This window comes from Mauremys mutica, chromosome 3 (genome assembly GCF_020497125.1).
Source record: "Mauremys mutica isolate MM-2020 ecotype Southern chromosome 3, ASM2049712v1, whole genome shotgun sequence".
In the NCBI taxonomy this organism is placed as follows: domain Eukaryota; kingdom Metazoa; phylum Chordata; order Testudines; family Geoemydidae; genus Mauremys; species Mauremys mutica.
Window position 1 is genome coordinate 110,323,437 of NC_059074.1, and position 16,578 is coordinate 110,340,014.

Sequence of the window (16,578 nt, forward strand, 5' to 3'; positions counted from 1 at the left end):
ACCTCTTTTCCACCCAAGCTTCAGGGCCCTGGGAATGTTTCAGTTGGAAGTAGAAATTGCTGGAGCCTGGTATGTTCTTTTGTTTATTTACAAGACACAAGATTCTGCTTCTCTGAATGCAGGAGGAAACAAGAACAAAAGGAGCAGTTTCTTAGCTTCCAACCCCAAGCCTCTTTAGCCAACACCAGACCCAAAAGCTCTCTCTAGCTTTTCCCAGGGGCACACTATACTTGCAGGCTGCTGCTTGGCTTTTCTTCCTCCTCTGAGTCTTTCACAGTTTCAATCTCTCTCTCTCTCTCACACCCACACACACCACCCACAAACCTCAGCAAAAGTTCTCTGCCCACTCAGTCCAAAACTTCTGGGTAGATTCACAGCCTCCTTTTGTCTTGGGTGAGGGTCTTGTGATTAAAGCATCCTGACAGTTATATTAATTGAACAGAGTGTTCATAACCAGTCTCAAAGAGGTTTGTGATCGATGTAGTCAAAGGTACCTCTCAGCATAACATTTATTATTTTTGCATGGATCTGCAAGTCTCTTATGCTTTTGCTGAGTTAAGTGTGTGTGTTTAGCAGTCCCTTTGCAGAGCTGGTATGTTGTTTGCTTACGCTGTCATGCACTCCCTGAAGATTAAACCAGTAAACCAGAGGGTCCACTGCCTTGGTGGGCTCTGGGAGCATGCAGCAGTCCCTGGGGAGGTGTGGGAAATCCAGAGCTAGCATCAGGGCCTTGCCAATTGGACTGCAGGTCCCTACTACTAAGAGGGGTGTATGCCTAGAGGCCCAGAGCCAGACAGACAGTGCCTTAACTTTGCCCAGTCCCACCAAGCCAACAGAGCACATGGGACCGCAGGGTTTGGGTCCAGTACAGCTGCCTAGTGAGTGTCCAGCAGCATGCACTCATCAGGTTTGTAACAGTGTGTTAAGAGACACTGGGTATAGAAGGATTGTATAGTTCATTTACCCATGTTTAAAATGGTTGATTCTGCATCTACTTATGTCAAGAACGTTAGTAGAAGCAGGATCCAGTGCTAATTTCTTTTTAAAAAGAAGGTAAAGAATAAAAATACTTCAAAAATTAGACTCAAATTATTATAGCAGTAACTTTCAAGTGACTGTCCTAAAGACATTGATATTGCAGGTCATTGGGTGGTTTGCACAGTGTCGCTAACTCTTATGATTTTATTAAGTGTCTCATGATATTTGGTGTTTCAAGCCCCAGCTCCTGGAAAGATGTGATTACTTGAGAGGTTCAGGTTTTATTTTTAAAAAGTAAGGGCTTGTCTACACAGTTTGTGGCATGCTGGGCTGTAAATCTACCTCACACTAGCTTGCTGTATATTAAGTGTACATCCTGCTCCATGCAAAATGTTTGTAGTGTGCTTTGATCTATTCCTATTTGAAAAGGAAATAAATTAAAGCACACTAGGGAACTATTAGTGTGTTGCAGGCTAGTATGGGATAGATTTACACCTCAGCTTGCTGCAGACCAAGTCTTTGGGTGGAAAAGACCTAAGTTGTAGCCCTAATCATTGTAGAGAAAGGTTAGAAAATGTAACCACCTGACACCCAAAAAGCTCAACAAACAAATGGCAAATCAAGATTTTAATTTTTTTTTAAAATCTTATGATTTTTAAGTCAATCTTATGAATATTAGGGGTGCCTTATTAATGGATTTTTAATGTTAGGGGTTGGCAGTACTCTGAAGAAAAGTATAGAAGATTTCTGTCTTTCATTATAAGTGTTAGCAGTGGTAATGCACAAGTAGAGATGGACAAATACCTCTTTTTTTCCCCCCTTGTAAATATTTACTCAGATGAAAAATGGAATTTGGTTTTCTTGCTGTGGTGCCCGTCTTATGTTTGCTTTCTGCAAATATTTTTTGCAAATTAATTTACTATCTGGAAATAGACACATTAAGTTCTGAGAAAACTTAAGAGAATATTCAAGGAAAATGAATTCCCAACTCCTAGGTGAGAATTAAGTTCAGATGAGACTACTAACAGTTACACTTTTCCAATGAAGGAACAGAAATAAAACTGAGCTAGATATCCAGCCAAAGCTAACCAATCAACAGAGATTGAATTTCAGGTATTTGAAATTTACAATGAACAAAAAATTGCACAGACCAAGAATTATTTTTAGACATTATTAGGAGAATTACATTGAGTAAATATTAGAGAAAGTTGAAAGCTACTCACTGACAATTTGTGAGCAGAAAGTCAGGCTAAATTAATTAAGTAACCTTACTACAAAAAATTCTCATCTCTAAGTATAAATAAGGTTAATACCTATGTATGGTCTTCTACACAGAGCAGAAATAAATCTATACAACCCCTTGTTATGCACAGGATAAAAAGGAGCAGAGTGTGGTCAGTGAATTTAAGTGTCTGGAAGAAGACATTGGCATAAATGAGTCACTTAACTACACACTCATCTCTTTGGTCTTACTCCTGCTACTAGAGAAGGGTAATTTAGAAGTAGCATTCTCATTACTGCAGGATTGGAATCCTCTGTGCTTCTGTTTCTACTCACAGCTAATAAGGCTGCAATAAGATGCAGCACATGTCCTGTACAAGCTCTTGTCAGATATAAATTTTATTCAACACTGACATTTTACTGAATCTTGAAACATGGTGAATCTTCCTCTCCAAGATGGCGTATCCATAGATTCAGCCCACTGAAAATAACAATTAATGACTCTGAGTAGGCTAACATTTAGTAAATCAATTTAATATCCTTAACTAATGTGCTATTACTACACACGAAAAGTTAGAGCTATCTGAGCTGTTTTTGTTTATTCTATTGTACTATTCTGGTCTCTTAAACAGACCATTTTGTTTGACTGCAGAAAAATGAAACTTTGGCTCAACAGCTCACTTTTGTAGATCTGACATGGCCCTAGGTAGGTAGGCTGTAAACACAGATGGCAAAAACTCTTCCATTTGATGCAAAAAAATGAGTCAGTTCATTCACTTAGCACATCCTTCTGGCTTTCATCAAGCTAGAATTTTGTGATTTTGAGATCTATGTTATGAACACAGTTTTATCAACGCGATTTAAAAGAACAAAAAATATTTCCCATGACATTTAATTCTCTAATCATAATGAATCACCTGCTGTCTCATTGCTGGCCAGTGTGCTAACCCTCACTGCAATATTCAACCATCAAATGGCATAATCTTCCCAGCATAGAAAAAGGGGATGTCCAGCTATGTTTACACTGCACACCAATGACAGCAGCATGTAATTTACACGTAGTTACATGCCACAGTGAAAAGCATCCACTCTGTGGCATGTAGCTACGTGTGTCAATGAAAGGGTCCAGGCAGTGGAGAGCTGCCAGAGACTTTCCCCACTGTCTTCCCATGCCAGAGCCCTTCCCTGCTGCTAGAGCCTTTCCTTGTGGCAGGGAAAGGATCCAGCAGTGGTGAGGCAGTGGGACATGGGCTTGGGCATGTAGAGAGCCATGTAGGGTACAAACCCCAGGGTTCAGGCATGTCTTTATTTGCCTAAGCAGTACCTCATTACCTACACTGCTACTTATACCTATTCTAGCTGGGCATGCAGTGCCTGTACTCTACATGCTTCTGTAAGGAGTATGCAGTGTAGACGTATCTTCAGAGGGGAGCTGGCTCAGGAGGGAACCTGTGGCTGTGGTTGAGAAGGAGGCCATAGAAAATAATGGGCAGCTCAGGAACTGAGAAACAACCTTTTGCTGGCAAGGAAGACCATGTTAGTGCTGGCAGGTGGGACAGCCAGGAGTGGCCTTCAACTAGGGAAGCCATGTGGTAGAGCCTGAATTAAGCTACAAGTTCTGACCAAAAAGAACTGGACTCTAGGTGGGATCTGCCGGTGTGATTGTCTCTGGGAGAGGGGTGGTCAGAGTGAGTATCCCTGGCAGTAGGCCTGTGGAGCACCAGCTTCATACTCCTGGGCGACTGCGCATAGGGGCTGAGTTAGGAACTGCTGGTTCATCTATTACAACTTAAAGCAATTGTGTCTAGAGTAACTGCAATGTTTATTTCTACCTCCTGTGATGTTACCCTCTGGTGTTATCTGAACTGGTGATCTGCTAGGTTACTCCAATTCTTCACTCTGGGAGCCAGTCTTACCTTGCTCTGCTGTGAGAACCCCCACTCCTGGGCTGTTCACACACAGCCTTTGGTATGTAAGCTGCTCCTAACTACTTGCAACTGAATGACACTAGCCAATATCTCCAGTCCCAGACACAAGCCTAGGAATCTCCGTCTTGCAGTGTCCAGTTATGCCTGCTGAATGCTGCAAGCTTATATGAGTTCATCAATTTATCCCAAGGAGAATCTCTGACACACTGCAAACCAAACGCACTGCTTCAGGTAGAATAAACAAACAGATTTATTAACTATAAAGATAGACTTTAAGTGATTATAAGTCAAAACTTAACAAGTCAGATTTGGTCAAATGAAATAAAAGCAAAACTTTATTTAACATTCTAAGCTGATCGTAACACTTTCAGTGCCCTTACAGACTTAGATGCTTCTCACCACAGGCTGGCTGGTTGCTCTTCAGCCAGGCTCTCCCCTTTGATCAGCGCTTCAGTCGCTTTGTGTGGTGTCTGTAGATGTAGGTGGAAGAGAGAGGGAGCATGGCAAATGTCTCTCCTTTTATCATGTCCTTTCTTCCCTCTTGGCTTTGTCCCCCCCCCCCCTTTAGAGTCAGGTAAGCAGTTCCAAACTGATGAAAGGAAGGGAGGTGAATCACTGGAGAGTCCAACAGATTATTTTGTTTCTGCCTAGGCCAGTGTCCTTTGTTCCTCTGAGGCTGGGTTGGGTTTGTCCCATTCATGCCCTGATGAGGTGTGAACTGCTTCTCTGCTCTTGGAGAGTTTTTGCCTGGGCTTATTTTAAGCATGAGGATACATTTTCAGCCTCATAACTACATACATGAAATTATAACCTATAACATTACTGTAACGACAATGCTCAGTGCATCATGAGCCTTCTGAAGACACCCAACATGACAAACTTTGCATTGGATACCACACAATCATTTTATAAAGATGAACATGGGGGTGTAGGGTGTTCCCCCGAGGCACGGAGCGTCATACCTCCCCACCCCCTATTAAAATAATCCTCTGTTCTCCATCAGCCTCTGTGAGTGTTTATGGGAACCCAGTGAGAGCTAGTGCTTGTGCACCTACAGAGCTCACCTCTGAGCATATGGTATACACAGCACACTACCAAACATTGTACAGACAGCACTTGCACTGGCTCCCTGTAAAGAGGTTGGTTACAATAATTATTCCAAGCAAATATGACTGGCTACCAACAATGATAAGGTTTATGAGACTAGAACAGGGAGCAAACTGTGGTAGATTTGGGGGGATTTGTCCATTTTGTTTCTGAGAATTAATATTTGGCCTTTTTGCACCCCCATAAACTTGAGAATCAATACAAAATGACCTTTTTCTGAAAAAAAGGGGGAGATTTTGTGTAAGCAGTGAGCAGGGCCTTGCAAGTTAATTAAAATAAAATGAGGTAAATCTTCTCTAGCTCTTACACTTGAATCTTTTAAAATTTTTAATAAAGTTCACTTTTTTTTGCCTGTTTCTGCACTTCTTTCTTTTGGTTGGGATCAAAAATGGAAATGACAGAGGTTGTGGGAAATGACTATGGGAAAGGCTGTACTTGCCGTATTTCTGGTTGTAATCAGGTGTACTGGCCTTTTAAGGCTGTTGAAGAAAACTCCTGTACCAGTGCTCCATGTTTCACCTTTTCCTCTTTAAAATGTGAGGGGATATTAGCAGGGACACAGTGAAGGAGGGAGAACAGTCTCACAAAAGCAGTTGGGATTTTGAAATAAAGCCCAGGCTGGTGACTGGTTTTAGGGTCTGAGGCCATAGTCCAATGAATTGCCCTGGCTGGAACTCTGCTAAATAGGAAGAGAAGTCTGGTTGGGGCAGTTCACAGCTGGCCTCTATCTGAGGTACAGGAGAGCAGGGTTGCTGGGAAATGTAGTCCCTTCTAGGATCCATGTTGTAGTTTTAGCCTGGGAGAAGGCATCCTGGGGAAATGTGGATCTTGGCCCTTTTCACAGTTATAGAGAAATCTGGGAGAAGGGAGGTTATGTTGATAGGGCTGAAACTTATGCACAAGTAAACACACTTCATTGTTCTGCAACTGTGGATGGTTTTATCGTTAACTTTGTTTGTTTGTGTTAAAAAAGGTGTTAGGCAACTTGAAATAAAGCCAGGACAATTATTTTTACAAGTTTCAGAGATATACACAGGTGATGAGTGCCCACCCCATACCAAGTCTGGATGGGTTAAAGTGGCTAGGCAAGCCAATTAACTGTCCAGGCTGCTCCTGTTTCCACTAATTGGAAACAGGCTCAGCTGGGCAGGAGCAGGAGGGGCCTGTAAAAAGCCCAGGAGTTGTCAGTGGCAAGAAGCTACAAGGAAGTAATCTATAGTTACTTCCTTGGAAGAGGGAGTTTGTGGTAGTAAACCTAGCAAGAGAGGGAAGATGGATAATTAGGTAGAAACCCAGCAAAACAGCAGCAAGGGGTAGTACCTTATGGCCCCTGGCTGGTTGTTATAGTGTCCCTGGGCTGGAACCCAGTGTAGAGGGGGACTCCCCTATCAGCCAATGGGCAGTGGCACAGGGTGTTAGAGATGCTAGCCAGGCAGTTGGTCTAGAAGGACTTTGATTTCCTTAGAAGGGAAGGACCTTAGTGACTTGGCTGGAGGGCCAAGCCACAGGCCAGAATTTGCTGCTCTGCAAATGAGAGAGGTTCCAGGGTGATAGAGACAATGGGCAGAGAGCTGCTAGGAGGAGGCATCACTTGTGGTGAGTAGATCCTGTGATCATACATTTTTACTTTTTTTGCATAGCCTGGCTCACTAGCTGAATGGGGAATAGTAAAAATACTTCCCATTTTATATGAAAGTTTTATATATCTTTTCTTAAACCTTTTATGAGTAAAATGCACAACACTCTGCTCAAGTAGTAAAGTATTAGTCTGATTTTACAGGTGAAGAAACTAAGGTGTAGGAAGTTGATGCTCTTTGTCTAATTTTAGACAAAGAGCATTAGTGACAGACTAAGGAATGGAACCCAAATCTCCTGACTTGCTCAGTCTTGTGATTTAAACACTATTTAATACTCTCTCCCAAGAGGAAATATAGGAAATCTTATGAGTCTGTTATGAACTATGGATAATTTTGGCTAAAAACCAAACATATGTTTACAAAATTGAAATTCCACCATTTTGCAGTTATGCCATCAGTAATAATATCCTTCATTTCTAGCACCATTCCTCACAGTGCACCCTAATCTGGTAATAGATGTTACTACTGCTTCCTGTAAACTAGTTAGTGGGACATACCATAAGGTACACTCTAATCTACTTATGCTCACACTCTAGTCTTTCCAGCTGTTAAGTCTGCCTTTGAAGTTAAAAAGCTTTAAGTCTAGTGGCTGCTTTTTTATTATGACAGAACCCTATTTGTCCTCATCCACTTTCTTCTTTTGCACCAAAAAAGCTTTTAATTAACTGAGGCAAAGAGTTTTATAGTAAATAATAATTAAAGACATTGCAGTGTCACCTTGCATCTTGGAAATAAGGCATAAATATTTAAAGGTGGGTAAATAACTATTGGAACAATTTAGCAAGGGTTATGGTGGATTTTTCCATCCCTGACAATTTTGAAATCAAGATTTCATACTTTTCGAAAAGATCTGCTTTAGGAATTATTTTGGGGAACTTTTATGACCTTTATGCAGGAAGTCAGACTAGATGATCTCAATGGTCCCTTCTGGCCTTGGAATCTTGTCTAATGTCACCCCCTAGCAATGGACCTCTGACCAGGGAAGAAGGAGACAGAATATGATTATGAGCGAAGAAAGAATGGTGCCCAAAATAATTGATGAATTGAATGGCTGTTTGGGGAGAAGAAAGGGAATCTTATGTGACAAAATTAGATTGGATGGCTGTCATGTTTGTGTACTGTTATTTTTTTTTTCTTTTTGCCTTTGATCTGGATTTTTATTTCTACTGGTATTAGTGCAAGATAAACGTGGGAAATATATAAGCAATTGAAAGCATGCTTAGGAAAGTGCTAGGCAATCTTAACTATACTGGTGCTGTCTATAATATAGACAGCTAAGTGTCTTGTACTGCTTGTATTGTTAGTTGTTTTTGAAGGCTTGAATCTTTGCCCACATGCATGAAGAGGAAGACTATACAATTTTTTTTCTTTTGGTGGTATTTTTTGGGGTCTCTCATGAGGGGTTTACATTCTGCTCTAACAGGGTCAGTAGAGGCTATGAGATCCATCTCATAAGTACTGTTTCCTCCATTATGTTATGTTTCCCTCTCTTGTTCCCACCCCCCTTTTCTGAATAAACAAAAGATGCTGGATTGATAGGCCTAAATTTCAAACTTCATCTCTGCAGACAGAAGTGCAGACTTCCCCATGCTGCTAGGTTACTGTGACTCAGAGATGAACAAAATGACCACTTTTGGGGTTCCCTTAAACATCTGGCTGCCACTGATGGATCCTGCAATCAGCTCCATGAATCTCTGCAGAGTTCAATGCAGAATGGGGCATTATTAGCAAATAAAACATGTGCCACATAGAATGATTGCTGGGATAAACACAAGAATTTTTTTAAAATAAATAAATGAGAAAGCAAGAATAAAACAAATGAAATAATTTCAAACAACATAAAACACCACTACTGCTGCGGTTCCTGAATGCATTGATGAAAGCTCTGATGTGGGGAGCTGGGTCTAACTGTGTCTTGTTTAATTTGACTGCTTATAAAACTAACTCTTTTCCAACAGGGCTGTTACCTTGAAACACATTTTTATATGTCTGAACTGTCTTTTTTTTTTTTCTCTACTCAAGCTACATGTCACTTGCGTTCTCAAGCAAAACCAACATCGTGAGTCAAGTGATAAGAATCTTGAATTGCAGCAAGGGGGAGGCTGGGGGGAGTTGAGAGAGCTGACAAATTTTAAGGCTAAACCAGCCATAAAACAATTCATTCCATTCATAAATGGGGTTTGGAGGGTGGGAACAACACACTTCTATTGACAAAGAAAATATGGATATACTTGTCAGAGAGTTCACAGTTCCAACAGAAAGGCAATATTGCCTTTTAGATGTATCTCCTGGATTCTAGTTCCAACTCATTCACATTCAATGTGTGTGACCTTGGACAAGTAGTTTAACTTCTCTCTGCAGCTATAAAATGAATACTGTATCTATCTCTCAAAGGTTAATTAATGAGGCTACATTTTTTTAAAGCATGTTTATATCCTTGCATTAGGTAAGTGCAAAAGTGTTATAACTTAGCTTCTAGCTGCCTTGGCTGAAATATATGCTCATCCTATGGATTAATATTATATCTTCTATTTTTATTTAAGTCTGAACATTTTTGCTAAAATATTCTCCATTTATGGATGTAAAGATTAAGAATAATCTAGCCTTAGATAATTGCACTTGGCTCTGACTTCAGATATGTATAAGTTATTTAATGAAGGAAGAATATGACCTTACCATCAGTGTTGCGGGGCGGGCAGGGGGAATACTTTTCTATTTGACACTGAGAATAAATATGTGCAAAACTTTTAATAAAACTCAACTCAAATAGGATTTGAACTTGCTACCACTGAAATGGAAGCACTTACCCACTACATAAACTTTGCTTAAGGGTTTTATTTTGGCCACCAGATGGAGCTCGTATTGTTTTCTGAATAGGATAGAAACATACTGAGAATAACAAGGAAAAAATCATAAACAATTAAATATAGTGGGCAATCAAGCTCACAGTGTGTCATCTAGTTCACACCGGCTTCTACGTACATGCTAGATTGTAAGTGGCTTCAGAACAATGCAAAGGCCTCTGACCGGTAGAACAGGTAAAGGAAAAACAAAGTGGGTGAGGTAATATCTTTTTATTGGACCAACTTCTGTTGGTGAGAGAGGCAAGCTTTTGAGCTTACACAGAGCTCTTCTTCAAGCTTGTATCTCTCAGCAACAGAAGCTGGTCCAATAAAAGATATACCTCACCCACCTTGTGTTTTTAATATATTGGGCCTAACATGGATACATGTCTTTCACAAAGGAAAGACAGCCACACTTAGGCTTGGCTCTTTCCACCTTCAAACAATGTTGAAAAGAAAACAATTTCTTCCAGTGATCTGATGTGCAGTAACTCTTCATCTACTGGCACCTGGTATTGTACCTTCCTGTTCAATAGTATTAAATTAGAGTAGATACTAAGCTCTTTTGTTACAGACAGGTGTGTTCTTAGTTGTCACACAGAATTAATTAGTGTTTTGTTTTTCTATAAAAAATAACACTATAATTGCTCAGCATTGGCCTCTGCTCCCACTGAAATTAAAGGGAGTTTTATCATTGACTTAAATGGGAGCAGAGATAGGCCAAGGAGTGCATTTTAAAATCCCACTCTACATTGCATACACTTGGCATAATTTAGCAGTAAGGAACCTCTTCAAAATAACTTGGCGCCTGCCTTTCATATGTCTGTGTGTTTAACAAAAAACAAAACCCAAAGTGCCAGATGCTGATCCCTTTACTTCTCTTGTGTAGTACCATACTCCAGAAGTAGTCCCGTTGATTTCAGTGGAATTACTATTTTATATAAGAGATCCTTCCTCAGATTGCATGGTATCACAGACTGACTCCAAAAGAATAAAAGTTCTCAGAAGTGCCAGGTCAGTACTCAAGATTTCCATGGCATCTGGTCCCATATCAGTCTGGTGACTGAAGCAAAGTTATAAAGAAGAGTATTCATGATACTGCTCTGTCCCCCAAGAGTTTATGCAGCGACTGCAAGATTAGGGCCCAGAAAGGTACGTCCAAATTTGACTGGGAATGTGAGGCATCACCTGATCTTTCACAAAATATCTAATTTCATATATTTTTTTTTAAAAAAAGCCTGTTTCATCAGACTTTCATATCATTCTAAATTTTGTTTCCTTACTAAATTCTCACACTGGTAACTATATTTTTTCTAGGTCATAGTTTCTGTCTTGGGAGAGCATTAGGAAGAATGCTATTTTAAAACTGTCCTATTATGTGTTTACTCATTTGAAAATTTCACACCAAAGGAAAGCAAGAAATGGAAGCTGTACTCTTTGGCCTAGTGACCACGATCAATTCCATCTCTATAGTTTTCACAAGAAAGGTATATGTGTAGTAGTAGTCAGATGATTGGCACAGTGGTTGGGTTAGGTATGAACAGTTCAAGAATCACTGCCACACTCCAGCGAACGTTACAAAATATAATACTTCATGTGAGCACCATAAAAATGCATACTTCTCTTGTGCCCTTTTCTTGTTACTGCTAATAACTAAAATACTTATGCGTAGAGGGGAGTTTTCTCTGTAATCAGTCTGCTCATATTGCCTGATTAGTAGTGGTTTGACACACATATCCATGGCAATGAATTTTAATGTCACAAATATAGACTGTGTCTTCACAGAGCTCCTGTAGCAGAAAGCAGAGTTGGTTTTATATAACTGACTGGATTTTTTTTAATAAAAGCAAACCCAAAAGTAGTTCCAGAACCAGGTTCCATTTTATCTGAACCCCCAAAGTTTGTGGGAGGCTTAAGTTTCAAATATTTCTAATTTGAGCAATTATCACAGAAACTGATGTGTATTAAAAAAAAAAATTGTACATGAAAACCAAATAGTGCACCAGAGTTTTTCATTGCCCTTCATGTTAGTCAATCCTTTACACTAGGGCTAAGTAGGTATAAAATGCTACAAAATCAGAATGCTTTCATTTTACTCACTTTTGTGCTAGTGTAAATGATTACACATGGTGTAGGCCCCCAGAGATTCAGTTCTCTTCTTCCCCCCCCCCCCGATCTATTTTGAAGTTGGCAGGAATGTAGCGGTGGTGCTATTCTTTGCTTACATCCCCTTCTACTTTGAGTAACTTTTTTGTGCTTTCCTCCTCTAGTGTAAGGAATACCACTGGTACTTGTGGTGCAATGAGAGGGGAAAAAATAAACACACTTTCCTCTCAATTCTTGCTGTCATTCACAACGATTAATAGAAATGCTCTTCTAGATGAAAGTTATGCATGGGTCAGTTGTTCCAGTGCTCATAATATGTGCTGTGATCAACTCATTTCCACGTGGGAACTCCAAAACAGCAGCAGAAGGCCTTATCTGAATAGCCTACCAACCGTAGTAGAGCATGGAGGGATGCTTTCAAAAGTGTCCTTAAATAATAAGCACTTCTATGCATTCTTGCAATGTAGGGACTCCAGAATGACCACACTGCCCCTTTAAGCAAGGGGGAGGGGGCAGGCATTGTCTGGCTTGCTGAGGGAAAAGGGAACAGTGCTTTACGAGTTGTGGGGGGTGAAGGGGTCAGAAGCTGTGCAAAGGAGGAGGGTAGTGATGGAGGGGTTGAAAAGGGGCTCCTATGAATGATATGGCAGGGAGCCCACCCCCCTTTCTTATAGCCGACCTCAACCCTTCTATGAGGGGGACTTGGATGGTAAGGTCCCAGCAATGGGTTGTCTTGGGGACCTGGATGGAAAAAGAGGCAGGATGGTGGAAGCTTCTCTTCCACCCCTGGGAGTTATTGAATGATAACCTGCACTGTACACTTGTCTGCCATATAGTCCCAAGCATCTAATAATAAAGTTGTGGCCAGATTAAAACTATATCAACTGTCTCCTGTCCTCCTTTAGCTATAGTTGGACAATAGCAACAGCAGCACTTAACTGATCAACCTGTAAACCAGAAACAGCACTGCTACTTTAATTAATTAGCACATTATAGCTGGCCTAGAACTACCACTGGCTGTTGGAGCTTTCTCTCATTTCATTGCTTATTCCTGTTACTTAAACAGCTGGAGTAGCCAGTGGCACCACCATGGCTTCGGCCTTCCTACATCCTCGGAGCAGTAACAAAGGAGCTGATATCCTCATTGCCTTAGTTGACCTTTGTTCCCCTTGCCGCCGTCTCTGTCCCTTTCCACGCTGGCTTTCGGCATCCACTGTTAATGAAAGTAAGAAAGCAAAAGCCTCCAGTCATTAAGTTGCCTTTAATTAAGATAAAGGAAATTCTCATTGCTCTGTTGCATTCTAATTACTGGGTTATAGGCAGAGAATGCAACAGCCCCACTAATCAGTTAATAAAAGAAGAATCTCCTTGGTTCCCCCTAATGTCAATGATACTATTATTAGCTGATCTGAGAAGATTTTTACCACCATCCCATCCCCTCTTAACAGGCTGTCATATGCTATTTGCTGTTGCATTAAAACTCATAATTTATTTTGTTTAGGAAATTATGGGGAAAGTGGAATGGAAGCCTTCAAAGAGCTGGCTGCCCAAGAAGGCCTGTGCATCGCTCACTCAGACAAGATCTACAGCAATGCTGGGGAAAAGAGCTTTGATCGGCTGCTGCGGAAGCTCCGTGAAAGGTTACCCAAGGCCAGGGTTGTGGTTTGTTTCTGTGAGGGAATGACAGTGAGGGGGATCCTCATAGCCATGAGACGCCTTGGAGTGCTTGGGGAGTTTCTGCTAATTGGAAGGTAAGTGTTTGACTCTCATTTCATTGTTCCCTCATGAGGATGCCAGCCCTCCATGCATGGACTGTGTTACTCTGGTTGCCGGTTACTGATATACCTTAATATTTAGTTAAGAGGTGACAAGGTGGCAGAACTGGACCCATGAAGGGAGTGTAAAGATGTCTAGTATCCAAAATACTAGTAAATCAGTATAATTTTGGATAGGTTTTTTTATGTAAATGCTTATGTGTTTGTTTTATAGATACGGACAACTTGATTGAGTATCGTGGGGAACGGGGGAATATATTTATGTATGAAGCTTAAAATCTTAGCTGGGAGTGCTGTGTGCTCTCTGAATAAAGGCAAGATAACGTGACTAGGAAGTGAGATGTGCAGAGAAATATACTGTCCATTTTAACAATGAACGAGACATTGATCTATACCCTTTCTAAAATTACAAAATGATTTTGATTATGGAAAAGAATTTTCTTATCCTTAAAAGGAAGACCTGGCACTCCTAGTTACATACCTTTATGCTGAGTCTTGGGTCAACATCCCAGGACACTGATTTTATTTGAGTTTTTTTTAAAACATAGTTTATTTATGATGAGATAACTTAACCATTATAGTATGTACGTGTGCATGTTTCACAGATTTTTTTCCCCCCCCCCAGGGTAATAGCTTAAGCATATGTATATGATATTTAATGTCATATAGGTATAAGGCAGATGCATTCAGTACATTAGTTATTGAAGTCAGAGGTGGTCTCCATTGGTTCCACATTGTGTGCCTGTGTATTGTAGGTCCTGCATTGAAATCTGATCCTTTATTAGGCTTGCTCACATGAGGTTTGTCCAAGTTCTCTATTGTAGGTTGTCGTGGTTTTTAGTAGTTCCTTCAGTTAAGCCACATTTTGGGGAATGTAATTATTACAAATAAAGTATCCTGGCACACTTTGGTAGAATGCCTCATCTTTCCTCCAAAATCCTCTCCATTTTCTCTGTTCTGTGTCACTGTTCATTGAATCAGATTTAGAAGTCAGAAGATACCATTGTGATCATCTAGTTGGACCTACTGTGTAACACAGGTCATAGAACTTCCCCAAAATTCCTAGAGCAGATCTTTTGGACAAATGTCAAGTCTTGATTTAAAAATTGCCAGTGATGGAGAATCCGTCACATCCACTGGTAAATTATGCCAATGGTTAGTTACTGACTTTTAAAAATTTGTCTTATTTCCAGTCTGAGTTTGTCTAGCTTCATCTTCCAGCTATTGGAATGTGTTATACTTTCTTCTGCTAGACTGAAGAGCTCATTATCAAATATTTGTTCCCCACATAGGTACCTATGGGCTGGACTAAGTCACTTAACCTTCTCTTTGTTGAGCTAAATAGATTGAACTCCTTAGGTCTATCACTATAAGGCATATTTTCTAATCCTTTATTCATTCTCATGACTCTCCTTTGAACCTTCTCCAATTTTTCAACATCCTTCTTGAATTGTGGATACCAGAATTGGACACAGTATTCCAGCGGTGGTCACACCACTGCCACATACAGAGGTAAAATAACCTCTCTGCGCCTACTCAAGATTCTCCTGCTTGTGTCCAGAATTGTGTCAGCACTTTTGGCCACAGTGTGACACTGGGAGCTCGTGTTCAGCTGATTATCTACCAAAATCCCAAAATCTTTTTCAGTCACTGCTTTCTGAGAGAGTCTTCCATCCTGTAACTATGGCCTACATTCTTTGTTTTTAGCCATATTAAAACACATGTTATTTGCTTGACAACACCACCATCCTTCCTGCCACTAAGGCCCATCAGTTAATAACCATCCCTGACTTATTCTCCCTTATGAAAAACCTCACTCAGGCCCTCTTCAACTCCTGTCTTGACTACTGTAGCCTCCTCACGTCTGGCCTTTCTGACACATCCCTTGCCTTGCTCAGGTCTGATCAAAACATGTCTGCTAAGGTCATCTACCTTGTCTGTCACTCTGACCATGTCCTCCTTTTGGAATCTCACCATTAATTCCCTGTTTTCAACCACATCAAGTTTAAGCTTCTGTTGCTTGCCTTCAAGCCCTTTCACAACACTGCCTTTTCTCCACCATTCCTTTTCAATCATAGAATGCTTTTGCTTGTTTTCTTGTGTGTGAGCTCTTTGGAGGAGGGGTTGCATGTGCGTGTGTGTAGACAGGGTCTACCATGTTGTGGATGCTACCAGAATAAAAATAAAATAGTACTAAAAGTGATATGTCTAAGAACTGTACTTATAGTTTATTGTACCTCATTTCACATGGCTTGTATTTTCATAGCATATAATAAAATGTTTCAGATTGTCACACATGGTACTTAAGCTTTGTTTTACAGATACAATGCAGTGAATTGAATCATCTAAATTTAACAAATGGCTTTTGTGTGATACTATCTCTAGCAGTTCAGTAAACTTGTTTTGCAGCTTTAGACTATTATCTACTCTGTTCATGTACTATGTCTTGTTGACATATAACAGATGTTTATAATCTAGTTTTTAATGTCTTTTGTCATATTTCATATTTCACTGATATGAAGCCTTTTAATTTTGTATTTTAGATCAGAACTTCTACCAGGTAGAATATTAAGATCTCATCCTTATGAAGGTGTCTGACTATGAAACACTTTCCTCTGTGGCATTATAAGAAGTTTTATCAGAAATTCTCAAGTGTTTTGTTTAGTAAATTGGAAGTTTCATTGGGAATCATAGTGTGTTTTCATGTACTTTTAGTTTTCTATATTTCATAAGCTTTGAGTGGGTTTTATTTAAAAAAAAAAAAAAGCAGGTGGGGTTGATCTTCTAATAAAACAAACCGGTGATAACTTTACTTAGAGCCTGGATTGTGCCAGGCAGCTGGCTGAGGTAAGAAATATTATAGGGCTTGCAACATGCTTCATAAGCACTTACAAAGCTGTAAGAAAATACATTTCTGTGGATTGTCCTAATTAAGTGATAAAAATGGCAGATCAGCACTAAGCAGCAAACCATTATTCACAAT

At 40.2% G+C, this 16,578-nt stretch overlaps 1 protein-coding gene across 2 annotated transcripts in view; it reads left to right on the forward strand.

Moving 5' to 3' along the window:
• Window positions 1-16,578, forward strand: part of GRM1 (glutamate metabotropic receptor 1) — a 290,329-nt gene that overhangs the window by 56,889 nt on the left and 216,862 nt on the right. Inside the window, exons 1-3 of one of the 2 annotated variants that reach the window (XM_045011681.1) lie at window positions 6,447-6,830; window positions 12,887-13,045; window positions 13,322-13,571. In XM_045011681.1, coding sequence (XP_044867616.1) covers window positions 6,794-6,830; window positions 12,887-13,045; window positions 13,322-13,571 — 446 coding nt within the window. In that variant the 5' untranslated portion in view covers window positions 6,447-6,793. Of the gene's footprint in view, window positions 1-6,446; window positions 6,831-12,886; window positions 13,046-13,321; window positions 13,572-16,578 lie in introns of those variants that run through there. The other variant, XM_045011682.1, reaches the window with a different exon arrangement.